The following is a 12,866-nucleotide window of genomic DNA, read 5'->3' on the forward strand; positions in this document are numbered from 1 at the left end:
CGGGGCTCTTCCCGGGGGCGGGGGGGCCGCACCGAAAATGGCGGGCGGTGAGGCCGGGGAGGGGGCGCGGCGGGGCGGGGCGGGGGTTGGGGCACGGCCATGGCGACGGGGTGGGCCGGGCTGGGTGGTGCTGTGGGTCCGGGCCTCTCTGGCGGCGGCTGCGAGGGGGTCCAAGGCGCCGTAAGCCGAAATCTACTGCTGTTGCGGGCGGTGAGTGGGGTGGCGGCACCGGCGGCCGTGGCGGGGCGGGGGGCAGCGGCGGCGGGACCGAGGAGGGTGAGGGATGCTTGGGGTGGAGGGCTCTGCTCTTTGTTCGCTGCCGGAGGGAGCCCGGGGGCAAAATGGCGACCCCCTCCCTCCCCACCGTATGTTCGACTCGACCGCGCTGGCTTTGTGTGTGCTGGCACCCCAGGCCGGGCAGGGACGGGATGGGATGCTCCCCCTGCCCCGGCCTGCCCTGCCCTGCCCTGCCCCGGACGGGCCGCCTCTCCCGGAGGCCTTCTCGTCCCGAAGGGCCGTGAGGGAACGGGGAGCGGCCGATGCCCCGGGCGCCGCTGGTGTAGGGAGCGACGGCGGCGGCCCCTCGGGGGAAGCCGCCTTTCCAAAACCTGCACCAGTCGAGAAAGTATTGGGAAGGCTCACAGAGGTGGTGCAGGCGTGTTTAGAGAGAAACTTAAGAAGCACTTTTGCAAACACTTCGCTAGAGAAGAGCTAAGTTATGTTTGACAAAGCGTGGCCCGGTAATGTCTTTAATTACGCTCTTAGGAAAGCGCAGATAAAAATGGATAAAACGCGGCTCTCCAGCCTGATGTTGCTGCCTAAGGCCACAGCGGTGCAGATGGAAGCGTTTCAGTGAGTACTCCTGGCCATTGGGGAATGATGGGTGGGCACGGCCACAGAGTTAGGGGAAATAACTTGCCCTAAGTCCCTAATTTCCAATAAATGCTAGTATCAACTTTATATTGGTAGACTCTTTGGTTTGCTAGTTTGCATGCTTGCACTTTTTTGGTGGTGCTTTTTCTTCAGTATGCTGGCCTGTAGATGGGTGAAGGATTTAATTAAGTAGGTAGGAGTGCTTGTTGGAGGCAGCAGGGAGAAGGCTGCTAAGGAATTGGGAGAAATACTAAGGTTTCACAAAAGGAGGTTGTGAGTCAGTGGGATGGATGCCAGCACTGAGAAGTCAGGGGTTAAAGGTTCGCCAACATTTCTGTAGAGTGGACCGCAGCTTAATGTGAGGAAGTGTCTTTCAGACCTCCTGTACAGAAAGCCAGTTCCCCGACTCCTTTGGTATTGGCAGTAAAACAGAATTGCGCTGTAGCTAAGGTGATTATGGATGTGGATAAATGATGTTAGGAGAGTACACACAAGGATCCCTGAGTCCTTGAATGTCCCTTAGCAGCTGTTAAGAAAGAGTCAGCAGAACATGACTAGCCAGGCATCCACAGACCACCAGCAAATGCTGCATAGGCAGAGTACAAGGTAACAATTGGGATAAACAGGCAGATATTTTTTTTAAAAGTTACTTTTTTTTAAAGTGAGAGGAACAAAGACTGATAGTGATGCTCTCGTTGTTTCTTCACAGCCTAGATGAATGGATTGAGTGAGATGCACAGCTGGTAAGTGTGACTTAAAAACAAGTAAGATCCTTAGAAAATTTTAACGTAAAATGCACTAATTTTCTTCCTCTTTTTGTCTTTCAGACAGTTTCTTCCCTGTTCTAGGCTTCGTGTTGTCATTGCCCTCTTTGGTGTACCCATAGGCAATTTCCTGCCCCTTGGCTTTCCCATCTGAAATGGTTTCCTGCATTCTACAGGTAAATTTCAATTAACACAGGCAAAAGGGCCTTCAGTCTGTGGAGAGAGTTTGAAGAACTCTTGCCTGAATGTTTCTGAGCATTGTTCTGCTTCTAGCTGCCCAGCATGTCTTGGCTGCTCCAGCTCTGCACGCTCTGACCATGAGCAGCAATTCCTCCCTCAGCAATGTGAAGGGCCTCAGGAACCTCACCACGCAGGAAGACGGGGCGGTTAGAGTCACCGAGTCCATTGCTATAGTCGTCATTGCTATTTTCATCTGTTTGGGCAACCTGGTGATTGTCGTCACTCTATATCGGAAGTCTTACCTCCTCACGTTGAGCAACAAGTTTGTGTTCAGCCTGACCCTCTCCAACTTTCTACTCTCTGTACTGGTGCTACCTTTTGTTGTCACCAGCTCCATCAGGCGAGAATGGATCTTCGGCGTCGTTTGGTGCAATTTCTCAGCCCTGCTCTACATGCTGATAAGCTCAGCCAGCATGCTTACTCTTGGACTCATAGCTATAGACCGGTAAGCAGCTCTTTTCTAGTGAACTGTAACGAATTGCCTAGTCATTCCTTAGAGTGACTCACTGGCTGTTCACAGGGTTGAGAAGCACCGCAGTGGAGAAGGCTGCGTACTGTTGTAGTGTTGTTTGTCCTTTAGCACCTTGTGAAAGTTGATACAGAACAGAAGAAAGTGATGTCATCAATAATGCAAAATACGGACATGCATCTAGAGTTTTTTTGAAAGCTATTGACATTATAATAACATACTACTTGAGAATCATTTATGATTCCAGATTATGTCCTAAGCATGCACTCACACACAGGGACTGATTTAACAGCTGCATGTGTGCCTTCAGCCAAGTTTTACAATCTTGACTGCAATGATTTGTATTTTTACATGTAATTATTTTTATAAGCAGGGTCCCTGAGCCTGCTTCAAGGTTTGGAGAATAGAGAACTAGATACCAATGTCATTAAAATACGTTCTTTTTTTATTATACATCTTTTGTGCTCCTGTTGACTCTTTTCTTTCTTGTCCACCAGGTACTATGCTGTCCTGTACCCGATGGTTTACCCGATGAAGATAACAGGCAACAGAGCAGTGGTAGCTCTTGTGTATGTGTGGCTACATTCCCTTATTGGCTGCCTCCCTCCACTCTTCGGCTGGTCATCTTTAGAGTTTGACCAATTCAAGTGGATGTGTGTGGTGGCCTGGCATAAAGAGGCCGGCTACACGGCCTTTTGGCAGATCTGGTGCGCGTTGCTGCCTTTCGTGGTCATGATGATCTGCTACGGATTCATATTCCGCGTGGCAAGGATTAAGGCCCGCAAAATCCACTGTGGTAGCGTCATCATTGTAGAGGAGGACTCCCAGAGGAATGGGAGGAAGAATTCCAGCACCTCCACGTCCTCTTCTGGCAGCCGAAGGAACGCTTTCCAAGGGGTTGTCTACTCAGCCAACCAGTGCAAAGCTTTCACAACCATTTTGGTTGTCATCGGTGCTTTTGTGATTACCTGGGGGCCCTACATGGTAGTAATAACATCAGAGGCACTTTGGGGAAAAAATAGTATTTCCCCCGCCGTGGAGACGCTGGCTACGTGGTTGTCCTTTTCCAGTGCCATTTGCCATCCACTAATTTATGGACTGTGGAACAAGACGGTGCGCAAGGAACTACTAGGAATGTGCTTTGGGGATCGGTATTATCGTGAGTCCTTTGTTCAGCGGCATAGGACATCGCGGTTATTCAGCATTTCCAATAGGATCACAGGTAAGACACGTGGCCGCAAAAGACACCCTTCCTTAATACCAGTAAGAGCAAGGCTTAATGTCTGCATGTGCTTGGCTTGTTTCAGGGCTCTGTAAACAGAGTGCGATGTTTCTGGTGATTTCAGCAGTCGTTTGTTCAGGTTATCGTAGACACTTGAAAGGAGAAATTTTTTTTGTGGGAGTTGAGCTCTTTCTCCTATAATCAATTTTATTCTCTTCAGCAGTTCCTGTCATGCGCCTACTGTTTTGTATTACCCAGATTTGAACACTACCAATACTACATTTTGCAGCACTTGTTCTTTGATTCCTGGCTTTGCGATTCACTAAAGTTACACTAGTGTTACTATTTCTGTAAACTCAGTTTTTGGGCTTAATGGTTGTGAAGAAAAGATTATAAACGAGGTAAAACTATGTAAAAGAGCAAAAGTATTTGATGTCTCCCCAGGTTGCAGGCTGAGAGCTTCAGTTGCTGAGAGTTTGGGTTTTTTTTTAAGTAGCAATGCAACAAAACTCTAATTTTTGATGATCTCCCTGGTCCTGTTCAGAAGCTTCCAAAAATGGGACGTCTTCATGGGGTCCCCTGGGACACTTAATGCAGAAGCAGGAACTGAAGTTATTTAATTGGGAAGGAAGATCTAAAACACAGAAAGAAGGGGAATGCAGCAAGGCATCCATTATCTTTTCTGCAACCTGGGATCACTGGGAGAGACTCCCATCTAAATTAAGAGTTCTGCAGCTGCAGCTACAACGCAAGCTGCAGGGGCTAACACTCCTCCCTTTGGTAAATCAGTATCCAGGAGGTGCTATGAATGAGTACACTGGGAACTGAGATGGGAGGCAAAAGACAGGATTTTTTTTTTTTTCTTTCCAAGTGATAAGAAACTGACAGCTTCAAATTTATCAAGTGTATTAGCTGGAGGCTGATAGGGAGGGGGAAAAAAACCCAGCCAAACCCAGAACAAAATCTTGAAGTGGGATCCAAAGACAGCACCTTTGCAAGAATTCTAGAATCCTCCATTCTTGTTTTAAGGATTTGAAAGAAGCCAGAAGCCAGGCATCTCAGTGCTCCAGCCTTGCTCATGAGCTTCCAGCCACAGCTGGTTCTCTCTCTAGAAGGTGTCTGGCAAATGTCTTTCTGAATGTGTATGCTCTGTCTGGCTGTCAGCCTGTCTGGCTGATAAAACACTTAGGATTGCAAAAAGAGTGGGAGGGAGGTGGTGCAGGTAGAAAGGAGACTTGCCATATGGAAAGACTCCAAGAATACCTGAAAGCTGCTGACTGGATAACTAAGATGGGAAGTCCAGATGCTGTGCACTTCGGATCAGCAAGGTAATATGTAGAATGTTTGTATGTACTGTTGGGGACTCCTTAAACATTCATTGTGTAACAAGAACAAAACTCTTGCAGATTTGGGACTATCTCCTCATCTCACTGCCCTCATGGCAGGTGGGCGGCCATTAGGAAACAGCAGCAGCACAGGAGACACAGGTTTCAGCTGCTCACAGGATTCAGGTAACTAAAAGTTTCTTGCTCTCTTTTCTTGGGCAGGAGATTGCACTTGTAACTTGGCAGAACTCTCTGGGATAGTCTGTATTTACAGACACACAGATGTCTCTCTGTGGATGGATGACATGAAGCATCTGTTGCAGCTGTTACAACAAAACTGCTGCAGTTGCTTTTTTCCTTCCTTCCTCTCAACATATTTACTTGCAAAATACTGTTTACTTTAAGGAACGATGACCCTCCCTTGATAATGTGTTCTAGGAAAAGGAATCACTGCTTTTGTGCACCACTTTGGTTTCTGTCATTCTTCAGGGACTTTCCCTGTATCCACAAGGAACAGAGCAACGCAGTGCTGTGGAGAATGTGTTTCTCTGCTTCCTAGTTTGTAAGAGACCTTGTCTTGTTCATCCTGCAGTGTAAACATAAACACTTAGGATGGTTTCAGGTTATGATTCCATCACTACTTAGGATCTTGCAGTTGAAGATGATTTGGAAAAGGGAGAAAGAGTTCTGCCAGTAATTTTCTGTCCAGAACTGTAGCTAGATTTTTCTGGCAGTGAATTCAGCTATTGCTCCTTAACTGCACTAGTTATTTTAAAGAGTGATTCTGCTCTAGGACACCAGAGGGTGATCTTCTAACATTTGCTTGGTGTTAGAGGTTTTTTTTTTTTTTCTTACTTTTGTCCAGGAAGTCTGTGGAGCTGGGATTTGTTTTGGTAGTTTTACGCTGGTAGTTTTATGCCTGTTGTGAGTATTCTGCAGCTGTATGGGATAAAGGAGAATAGCATTGTGGTAAACCTGCCTCAGTTAAGAAGCTGCTGTGTTATAATTTCTTGAGGAATGATACTGAGCTGTTTAAATAAACCAAACACATGCCTAATGTTGTTTGAAGTTCCACTGTTTGTTATGGAGAGGGTAGGGTCCGTAGTCTGGGAATGGATACACAGTGATCACCCTTGTGAAATACTGTTTCACTGTATGCCCTTACTGTGAGGAACTAAAGACCAGGAACTAATTCTTAGTCTCTCTTCAGTGCTGCCTGCTCCAGTCCACAATCCTGTGGCCTGTGATGCAGTTGTGTCTTTATCTCTGCTAGTAAAAAGGAGATGGGCTTTTCTTGTTATGAAAAATAGATTAAGTAGTAGGAGAGAAAAAAATCAAAGTGATGACAGCTGTATACGAAATAGTGAAATGGGAGACAAAAGTCCTGATTGCTTGAAATGCTCCCTTAATATCAATTTTTCCAAGGACAAAGGTCTACCCTATAAGAATAAGAGGCTAGCCTCTTCACTAAACTGCATTTGAAAAAAAAACTACTAAAATTCTGTTCCAAAGAAGAAAGTATCTTTTTCTTCCCAGTGACACCCTTCTATTGCACACTACATTTCTGAGGAAATCTGAGATCAGTAAGAGTCTACTGTTTTCAGTAAACAGCCTCAAACCCAGCTGATCCACAGAACAGCACAGAAAGTCATTAGCTTATTTGGGACTGTGTATTAGGGCAGCAGCTCATTTTTTCTTGTGTGCCGGAGGGAGGTATATGACAGAACACACAAGTTTCACGTTAAAAAGTTTATCACTTTGCTATATCACAATGAATTGTCAGCAAAGACTAGACCTGTAGAGCAGTATGTTCTCTAGAATGCCAGCCATGCCTTTGTCTGGCTTTCTGTAAAATGGGCACTGGAACACCTCCTTATTGCAAAATGAATAAATTTGGACACCAAAAGCAGTCAAGTGGGTGAAGAGGGATGTGAAGCCACTGTACAGAGGAGTTACGAAACCTGCAAAGGCTCTTTGTCTAAGCCTGTTGTCACACCACAGGAGTAAATGGACTGAAAGTAAAGTTTCACATATCGAGTGTGCAAGCCGGGTCTTTCAACAGCAGCTTCCCTGAGGACTGCTCACTCAGAACTGTCCTAGTATCTCCTCAAAATGCTTGCTCCTCTTCTCCCTTACACAGCAGAGAGACCAGCATTGCAACGGAGGACTAGGCTGCAGTCTTGCCCTTTGTGTGAAAGTATTGCAGAGATGACAAGTTGAATTTTCTCGTGCTTGTAAACTCTATTTTATATCAGAAAGGTGCAAAGCAAATGCAGGGAGGTGAAATTTTAAAATTACTCCTGAACTGAAAGAATGACTCATTGCAGTCATTCCCAAACAAGCAAGGGATTATTCGCTGTTAAAATACACTTCAAGAAAGTCAAAATAGGTTATTAGAGACAAACTAAATTGAGCAGAAAAATTCTCCAGTTCATATTTCCATCCAGGTCTGATTACATGCATGACATTTGGCAGCTGCGGTTGTCTGCCTCTCAGGTAGCCATTGCTAGCCTCTTGTTTTCATCAGGAGATGGGGGAAGTTGCCCTCAACTTCACCCTTTATTTACTGAAGGTAAGGTTTCACCTTTGCCTGCTGTCCTACTGACATTATAAACTCTGCAGCTGAGCATTTTGGAGCTGCTTGATGTTTTAGATGGCTAATGAGAAAAGCTTTCCAAGTCCTTTCAATGAAAACTGACCGCATTCTTTTTCTGCACAGTGTTTAATTTTAAACTGAAATTTACTCACAAAAGCTGGGTTTAGACATCTTTTGAAGCAACAGCTACAGACTAAAAAGTTTTTGCCACCACTTACAATATTGTATCTCAGTGTTACTCGGTTTTACTTGAGAACTCTTGCTTTGTTTCAGGAACAGATACAATGCTTCTTGAAGATTATAGCTCAGATGGCCCTCATGCTCCACACTGCATCTGTCCTCCTCGAAGGAGGAGTTCAGTGACATTTGAAGATGAAGTAGAACAAATTAAAGGTGGATTTAGGGGTAAGTATGGAAATGCTCAGAACCAACTATATTGCCTGCTCAGGAAGCCTCACAGGGCCTTCGGAATTGCCTTAGAACATATTTGACCACTGTTTATCTTGAGAGACACAACTATTCATGCAAGTACAACAGAAAGTAAGATCAGGTCTTTCTTCCTGTTCTCAAATAGCAACAGGCAAGGACAAGAATTAGAAGCTGGGGTTCCCTGCATACACATCATATATGTTGCAGAGCAGTATCCTCTCTGCAGCTCCACTCTTCTGGTGGCTGTTGCAGTCTGTTTTGTGTTTCTCAGGGAATACATTTTCCTGCCCTCATACTTTGATTCCGTTATCCCAGTGTTTCTCATTTGCGACTTTCTCCCAGCTTTGTCATTCACAGACTTGAAATTCTTCCATTTACAGACTTTAATGGTCTGAATATAATTTCATTCTGTTTCACTTTCTTACTTAACTTTTACTTGACTTACTTTACTGAGTATGTTTCTCAGCAGATATGGGTCAAAATAGATGAACCACATGCACCTTTTTTCAGTCAACTCACTTGTTGATTCTGTGCTAGAAAAGTGTTGCTGTGATCATCTGTAAAATATGGACAAGTTTAAGCTGATAGTTATGATAATATGGACTAGAAGTCTTGATAATAACAACTGAATTTACTAAACAATAAATTACTGTGGACAGTACAAAAATTAGCAGAATGCTTTTAAGAATCAAGTAGTAATAAAACCTGACTGGTTTTTATGATTCTGAAATAATGAGAAGACTTTCTGTGCAATTTTCTCTTCAAACATCTTGGCAAAATCCACGTTTGCCCTCTTCCTAGCATGAACTGCTTATTTCCTTAGACAAATACATTGCCATTTGTTTCCCTTTATCTTTCTGAGTGATTACGTAGGGGCAGGCATCTAATTTTTGGTGCAGTTCAGTGAAAGAGGGAGGTCTGAGAGCAAAAGGTCCCCACAGGTTTAGTATCTCCCTAGGATGTCTCAGGGTTTTCAGGATCTCTGAGACTTTAAATTCTTTCAGCAGCCTCACTGAAGAATTACATTTAGGATGAACACCTGTGTTGCCCAACATGTGGGTGAGTAGGGAGGTGTATAGATGCTACAAAAGCAACTACATCCAACACTGAAGAGCAGGTGTATCCAAGGTAATAAAAGGTTGGGAAGAAGCATACTACTGTCTGCAACTGCATCTTCAATCTCACCTGGCATAAAGAGTTCTAAAACTTCCCAAGTGGAAGTGGGTCCCAGTGTGGCTGTGTCATGGTTTAACCCCAGCTGGCAGATAAGCATCCCCTAGCTGCTTGCTCACTCCCTGCAATGGGATGGGGGAGAAAATCAGAAGAGTAAAAGTGAGAAAACTTGTGGGCTGAGATACAGTTTAATAGGTAAAGCAACTGCTGTGCATGCAAGCAAAGCAAAACAAGGAATTCCTTCACTACTTCCCATCAGCAGGCAGGTGTTCAGCCATCTCTGGGAACGCAGGGCTCCATCATGCGTAACGGTGACTTAGGAAGACAAACGCCATGGCTCCAAATGTCCCCCCGCTTCCTCCTTCTTCCTTCAGCTTTATATTGCTGCGCATGATGTCATATGGTATGGAATATCCCTTTGGTCAGCTGTCCCAGCTGTGTCCCCTCCCAGCTTCTTGTGCACCCTCAGCTTCCTCACTTGTGGGGTGGGGTGAGAAGCAGAAAATGCCTTGACTCTGTGTAAGAACTCCTCAGCAATAATGAAAACATCTCTGTAGTAACAACACTGTTTCCAGCACAAATCCAAACCATAGCCCCATACTAGCTGCTGTGAAGAAAATTAACTCTATCCCAGCCAAAACCAACACTGGCTGGAACAAATGTAAGCCTAAGGACAGCAGACTTCTGATCTTAATCACTACTTGGAAGAAGGCCTTGGAATTTGAGGACTGTTAATCCATAAACAAAATGTCTGGTGTTTAGGTTTAAATCCTAGTATAAAGTAACTTTTAAACTGCACTGCTTATGTCAGTGCAGTGCGAGATCTTAGTCCAAATGCACTGAGAATCCCTGTAAGGCTGTAAGTTGTGCTTAAAGCAGAAGAAGCACAAATTGAGGTTTCTGTTCCTGTCTTTTGCATGAATTCTTGCCTGATGCTAGACAATTCCCATTGGCCCTAATCCTGGACTCTAGGTAGTAAGCAAAAATCAGGCTGTTGACTTCAGTTGGTTACAAATTCAGACCAATAAAATCCTGTGTGTGCAGGTCCAGATTCAGAAAATCATTTAACATACACTGAATTCAAAGTTAATCATGTGTAGGCACTTTGCTTCATCAAATCTTTTTTTTTTTTTTTTTTTTCTTTTTACGTGAATTGGAGATTGACCTATCACTCTGAGGCTTTGTATTCGTAGAATGGTTCAGGAAACCTTGGTTCCACTGGTTAATGTGCTCTGTAGGGTAGTTATTTTGCAGAGGTCATGATCATACCTTTACAAAAGGATCAGTAGTAGTCGTCAAGCATTTGGGCAGCCATGCTGATCAACTGTTAATTTTCTGATATGTTGCATTTTTTTTCCCCCCCAGAAGCTGCAAAGAATTCTGTTCTTCATGTAAAAGCCGAAGTCCATAAATCCCTGGACAGCTATGCATCCAGTTTAGCAAGAGCTATTGAAGCTGATGTGAAAATGAGCTTGTTTGGGGAAGATGCTTTACCAGGAGCTCTGTTCTCTGTGCGGACTCTGCCAGGAAGCAGTATGAACACACGGCGTGGTACCAGGCCCCATGCTAACCAAAGACTTCAGTTGCAGAGCATCGATGAAGGGAATATTTGACAGGAGAACTGGAGTAGGAAAACAGATTGAAACCACTAAGGAGGACCTACTACAGCTGTTACTGTTTTAACATCCCAGGATACCTTGTGGGGATGTTTTCAGTGTTTTTTTTTCAACACTTGAAAACCAGATGAATTCTGGTACTTAAATCAGCAGTATTTGTTTACTATTTAGGGTGCTATTGACTCTTTTGTGCCATGTCTTAAATCTATCACACAGTGCATAGGAAGGTGGGGTTTGGTTTCATTGACCAGATCATTAGTCTATCGAATCTTGAGTCCATTATTGGCCAAAGGTGATACAGGAGTGAAAAAGGAAAAGTATGTGCAGCGTTCGGTTCATTAATGCATTGATCCTTTTCTGACCACCAGTTTATACTTGATAGCTGGAGTGCTCTGATAGGAACTTGTGCGTTGCGTACTACATACAGCCTTACTGTCCCAGACTCCCAGATGATGGAGCATGCACTTCCCTAAGGGACAAAACCTGAACTTTCCAGAGAGCTCATGCAATTATGCTCGTACTTAGCATTGCTAGTGGATATTTCTGTCTGTTCAGCTGTCAGAATGGTAGATCTGAAACTGGATTGTACCTTGCTTCTGCATTATGACACAGCAACTTCTCTAGATGTAATAGATGGGATCAGACCTGTGCTGGAAATGTCACAGAGATGGTTTTTGAGGAAATCGTCAGTGCAGAGTTCTTAGTTTCTCTGAGAACTTCAATTCACTTCCCTGGTTTTGCTTTTACTAAAAGGGCACTCTACAGCTGTGGGAAGCTTGACAGAATATAAATAAGGTATTGTCACTTTAGTCAGGATTCATCTTTTCTACAGAGAAAAGTTCTGGGAGTTGTTGGTTTGGTTTTTTGTTTTTTTTTTTTCCAATTGTGAGGGAATGTCGATTTAAGCAATAGTTACCTCGGTGCATATATTTCTTGGAGTATTAATTCATTAATCTCTAAAATAAGAACATTTGGCACTTACATTGCACTTTGCATGTTCTTAGGCACTGTACAGACATTGCCTTGTTAGGCCTTTGTGAGAAAGTTGATTAGCCCTGCTTGCCAAAGAAGGGGAACTCGGCAACAGTCAAGCTGCTGACATTGAAACAAGCTGCAAATGTGGAAAGGTTTGTTACGAAAAGGGGGATGAGGTGGATCCGGACGAGAATGCCCAGCTTGAGGAACCTTTCTGTGCCTTCCCAGCTGTCCCCTTCCTTACTTTGGGAGGGAGGGGGTTACAGCCCTGTCTTACTGCTTATTTCAAAGAAAGGGAGACATAAGTGAGCAGGATAATTTCTTGAGTGGCTGTCGGTAGCAAGTGGAGTTAAGAACTAATGATTTGCAATTTTTTGCTCTGTGTCTGCTCCCCCGTGCCTCCACCTTTCCCCAGCAGTGGTTTGTATGAGTTTTTGCTGCAGATTGTTGGGAAATCAGGGGCAGGATGTTTCCATCTAGGAAAAAACTGTGTGTACACTTGTTACATTATGGCTGTGAGTGACTTATTTGGAAGCACAGAAGCAAACCGTTTTTAAGGCAGAGCCTCGGTCCAGGCATCCTTTAGACATCCTCTTTGTGTTGCCAACTCAGAAATATATTTCAGCACAAGCTTATTTCCATCTCTGGACAAAGCAGCTTGACTTTATGAACTAGTCTGAATCCCATTACATTCCCACGTAAGATTTAACTGCATGCTTAAAATTCAGGACGTAATTTGCTGATTAAGAACAGGCTGTTAAAGCAAGAACACTTAAGCACCGGGTAGGATGGCTCTTTGCATAACGCAGGAATGAAACTGCTAATAATAGTGAGGTCCTCACTCCTCTGTTTTTTGCTTCTAGTATGTTAGGTAAGTTGGCATCTGTGGGCACTCATTAAAAAAAACAAACAAAACCAACCAACCAACCAAAAAAAAAAAAAAAAAACCCAAAAAAACCCCCCAGTATTTGTCAGGAAATGCCCTGCACTGAGGTCGTTAATTGCTACCATTAACATTACAATCACACCTGCGGGTGTGAGGTGTGAGTGAGGGTATGAGTAAGGCACTCCTTAAGGTACCAGCTTGCTTCAGGTGGCTTGAAGTATTGAATCTGCATCCCGTTTATTTCATATTCCTGCTTCAAAACAAGCTGAGCGAACTTGTTGCTAAATGTGAGAGGGCA

General features: G+C 44.2%; 1 protein-coding gene across 4 annotated transcripts; it reads left to right on the forward strand.

Annotated features, from left to right (window-relative positions):
* The first annotated feature begins 124 nt into the window (after positions 1–124).
* GPR161 (G protein-coupled receptor 161) lies at positions 125–12,591 on the forward strand. Of its 4 annotated transcripts, XM_086761674.1 has the most exons (9): positions 125–210; positions 766–852; positions 1,583–1,616; positions 1,701–1,813; positions 1,911–2,322; positions 2,844–3,568; positions 4,975–5,079; positions 7,763–7,894; positions 10,457–12,591. In XM_086761674.1, the coding sequence occupies exons 5-9, from the start codon at positions 1,955–1,957 to the stop codon at positions 10,702–10,704; spliced, it is 1,578 nt and encodes a 525-aa protein (XP_086617800.1). In that variant the 5' UTR covers positions 125–210; positions 766–852; positions 1,583–1,616; positions 1,701–1,813; positions 1,911–1,954; the 3' UTR covers positions 10,705–12,591. The 4 variants fall into 4 exon arrangements, with proteins under 4 accessions (XP_086617800.1, XP_086617818.1, XP_086617809.1 ...); XM_086761683.1 differs by lacking the exon at positions 125–210 and having other exon boundaries at positions 337–852; XM_086761692.1 differs by lacking the exons at positions 766–852; positions 1,701–1,813; positions 1,911–2,322 and having other exon boundaries at positions 141–210.
* The last annotated feature ends 275 nt before the right edge of the window (positions 12,592–12,866 follow it).

This window comes from Chlamydotis macqueenii, chromosome 1 (genome assembly GCF_036417535.1).
Source record: "Chlamydotis macqueenii isolate bChlMac1 chromosome 1, bChlMac1.mat, whole genome shotgun sequence".
In the NCBI taxonomy this organism is placed as follows: domain Eukaryota; kingdom Metazoa; phylum Chordata; class Aves; order Otidiformes; family Otididae; genus Chlamydotis; species Chlamydotis macqueenii.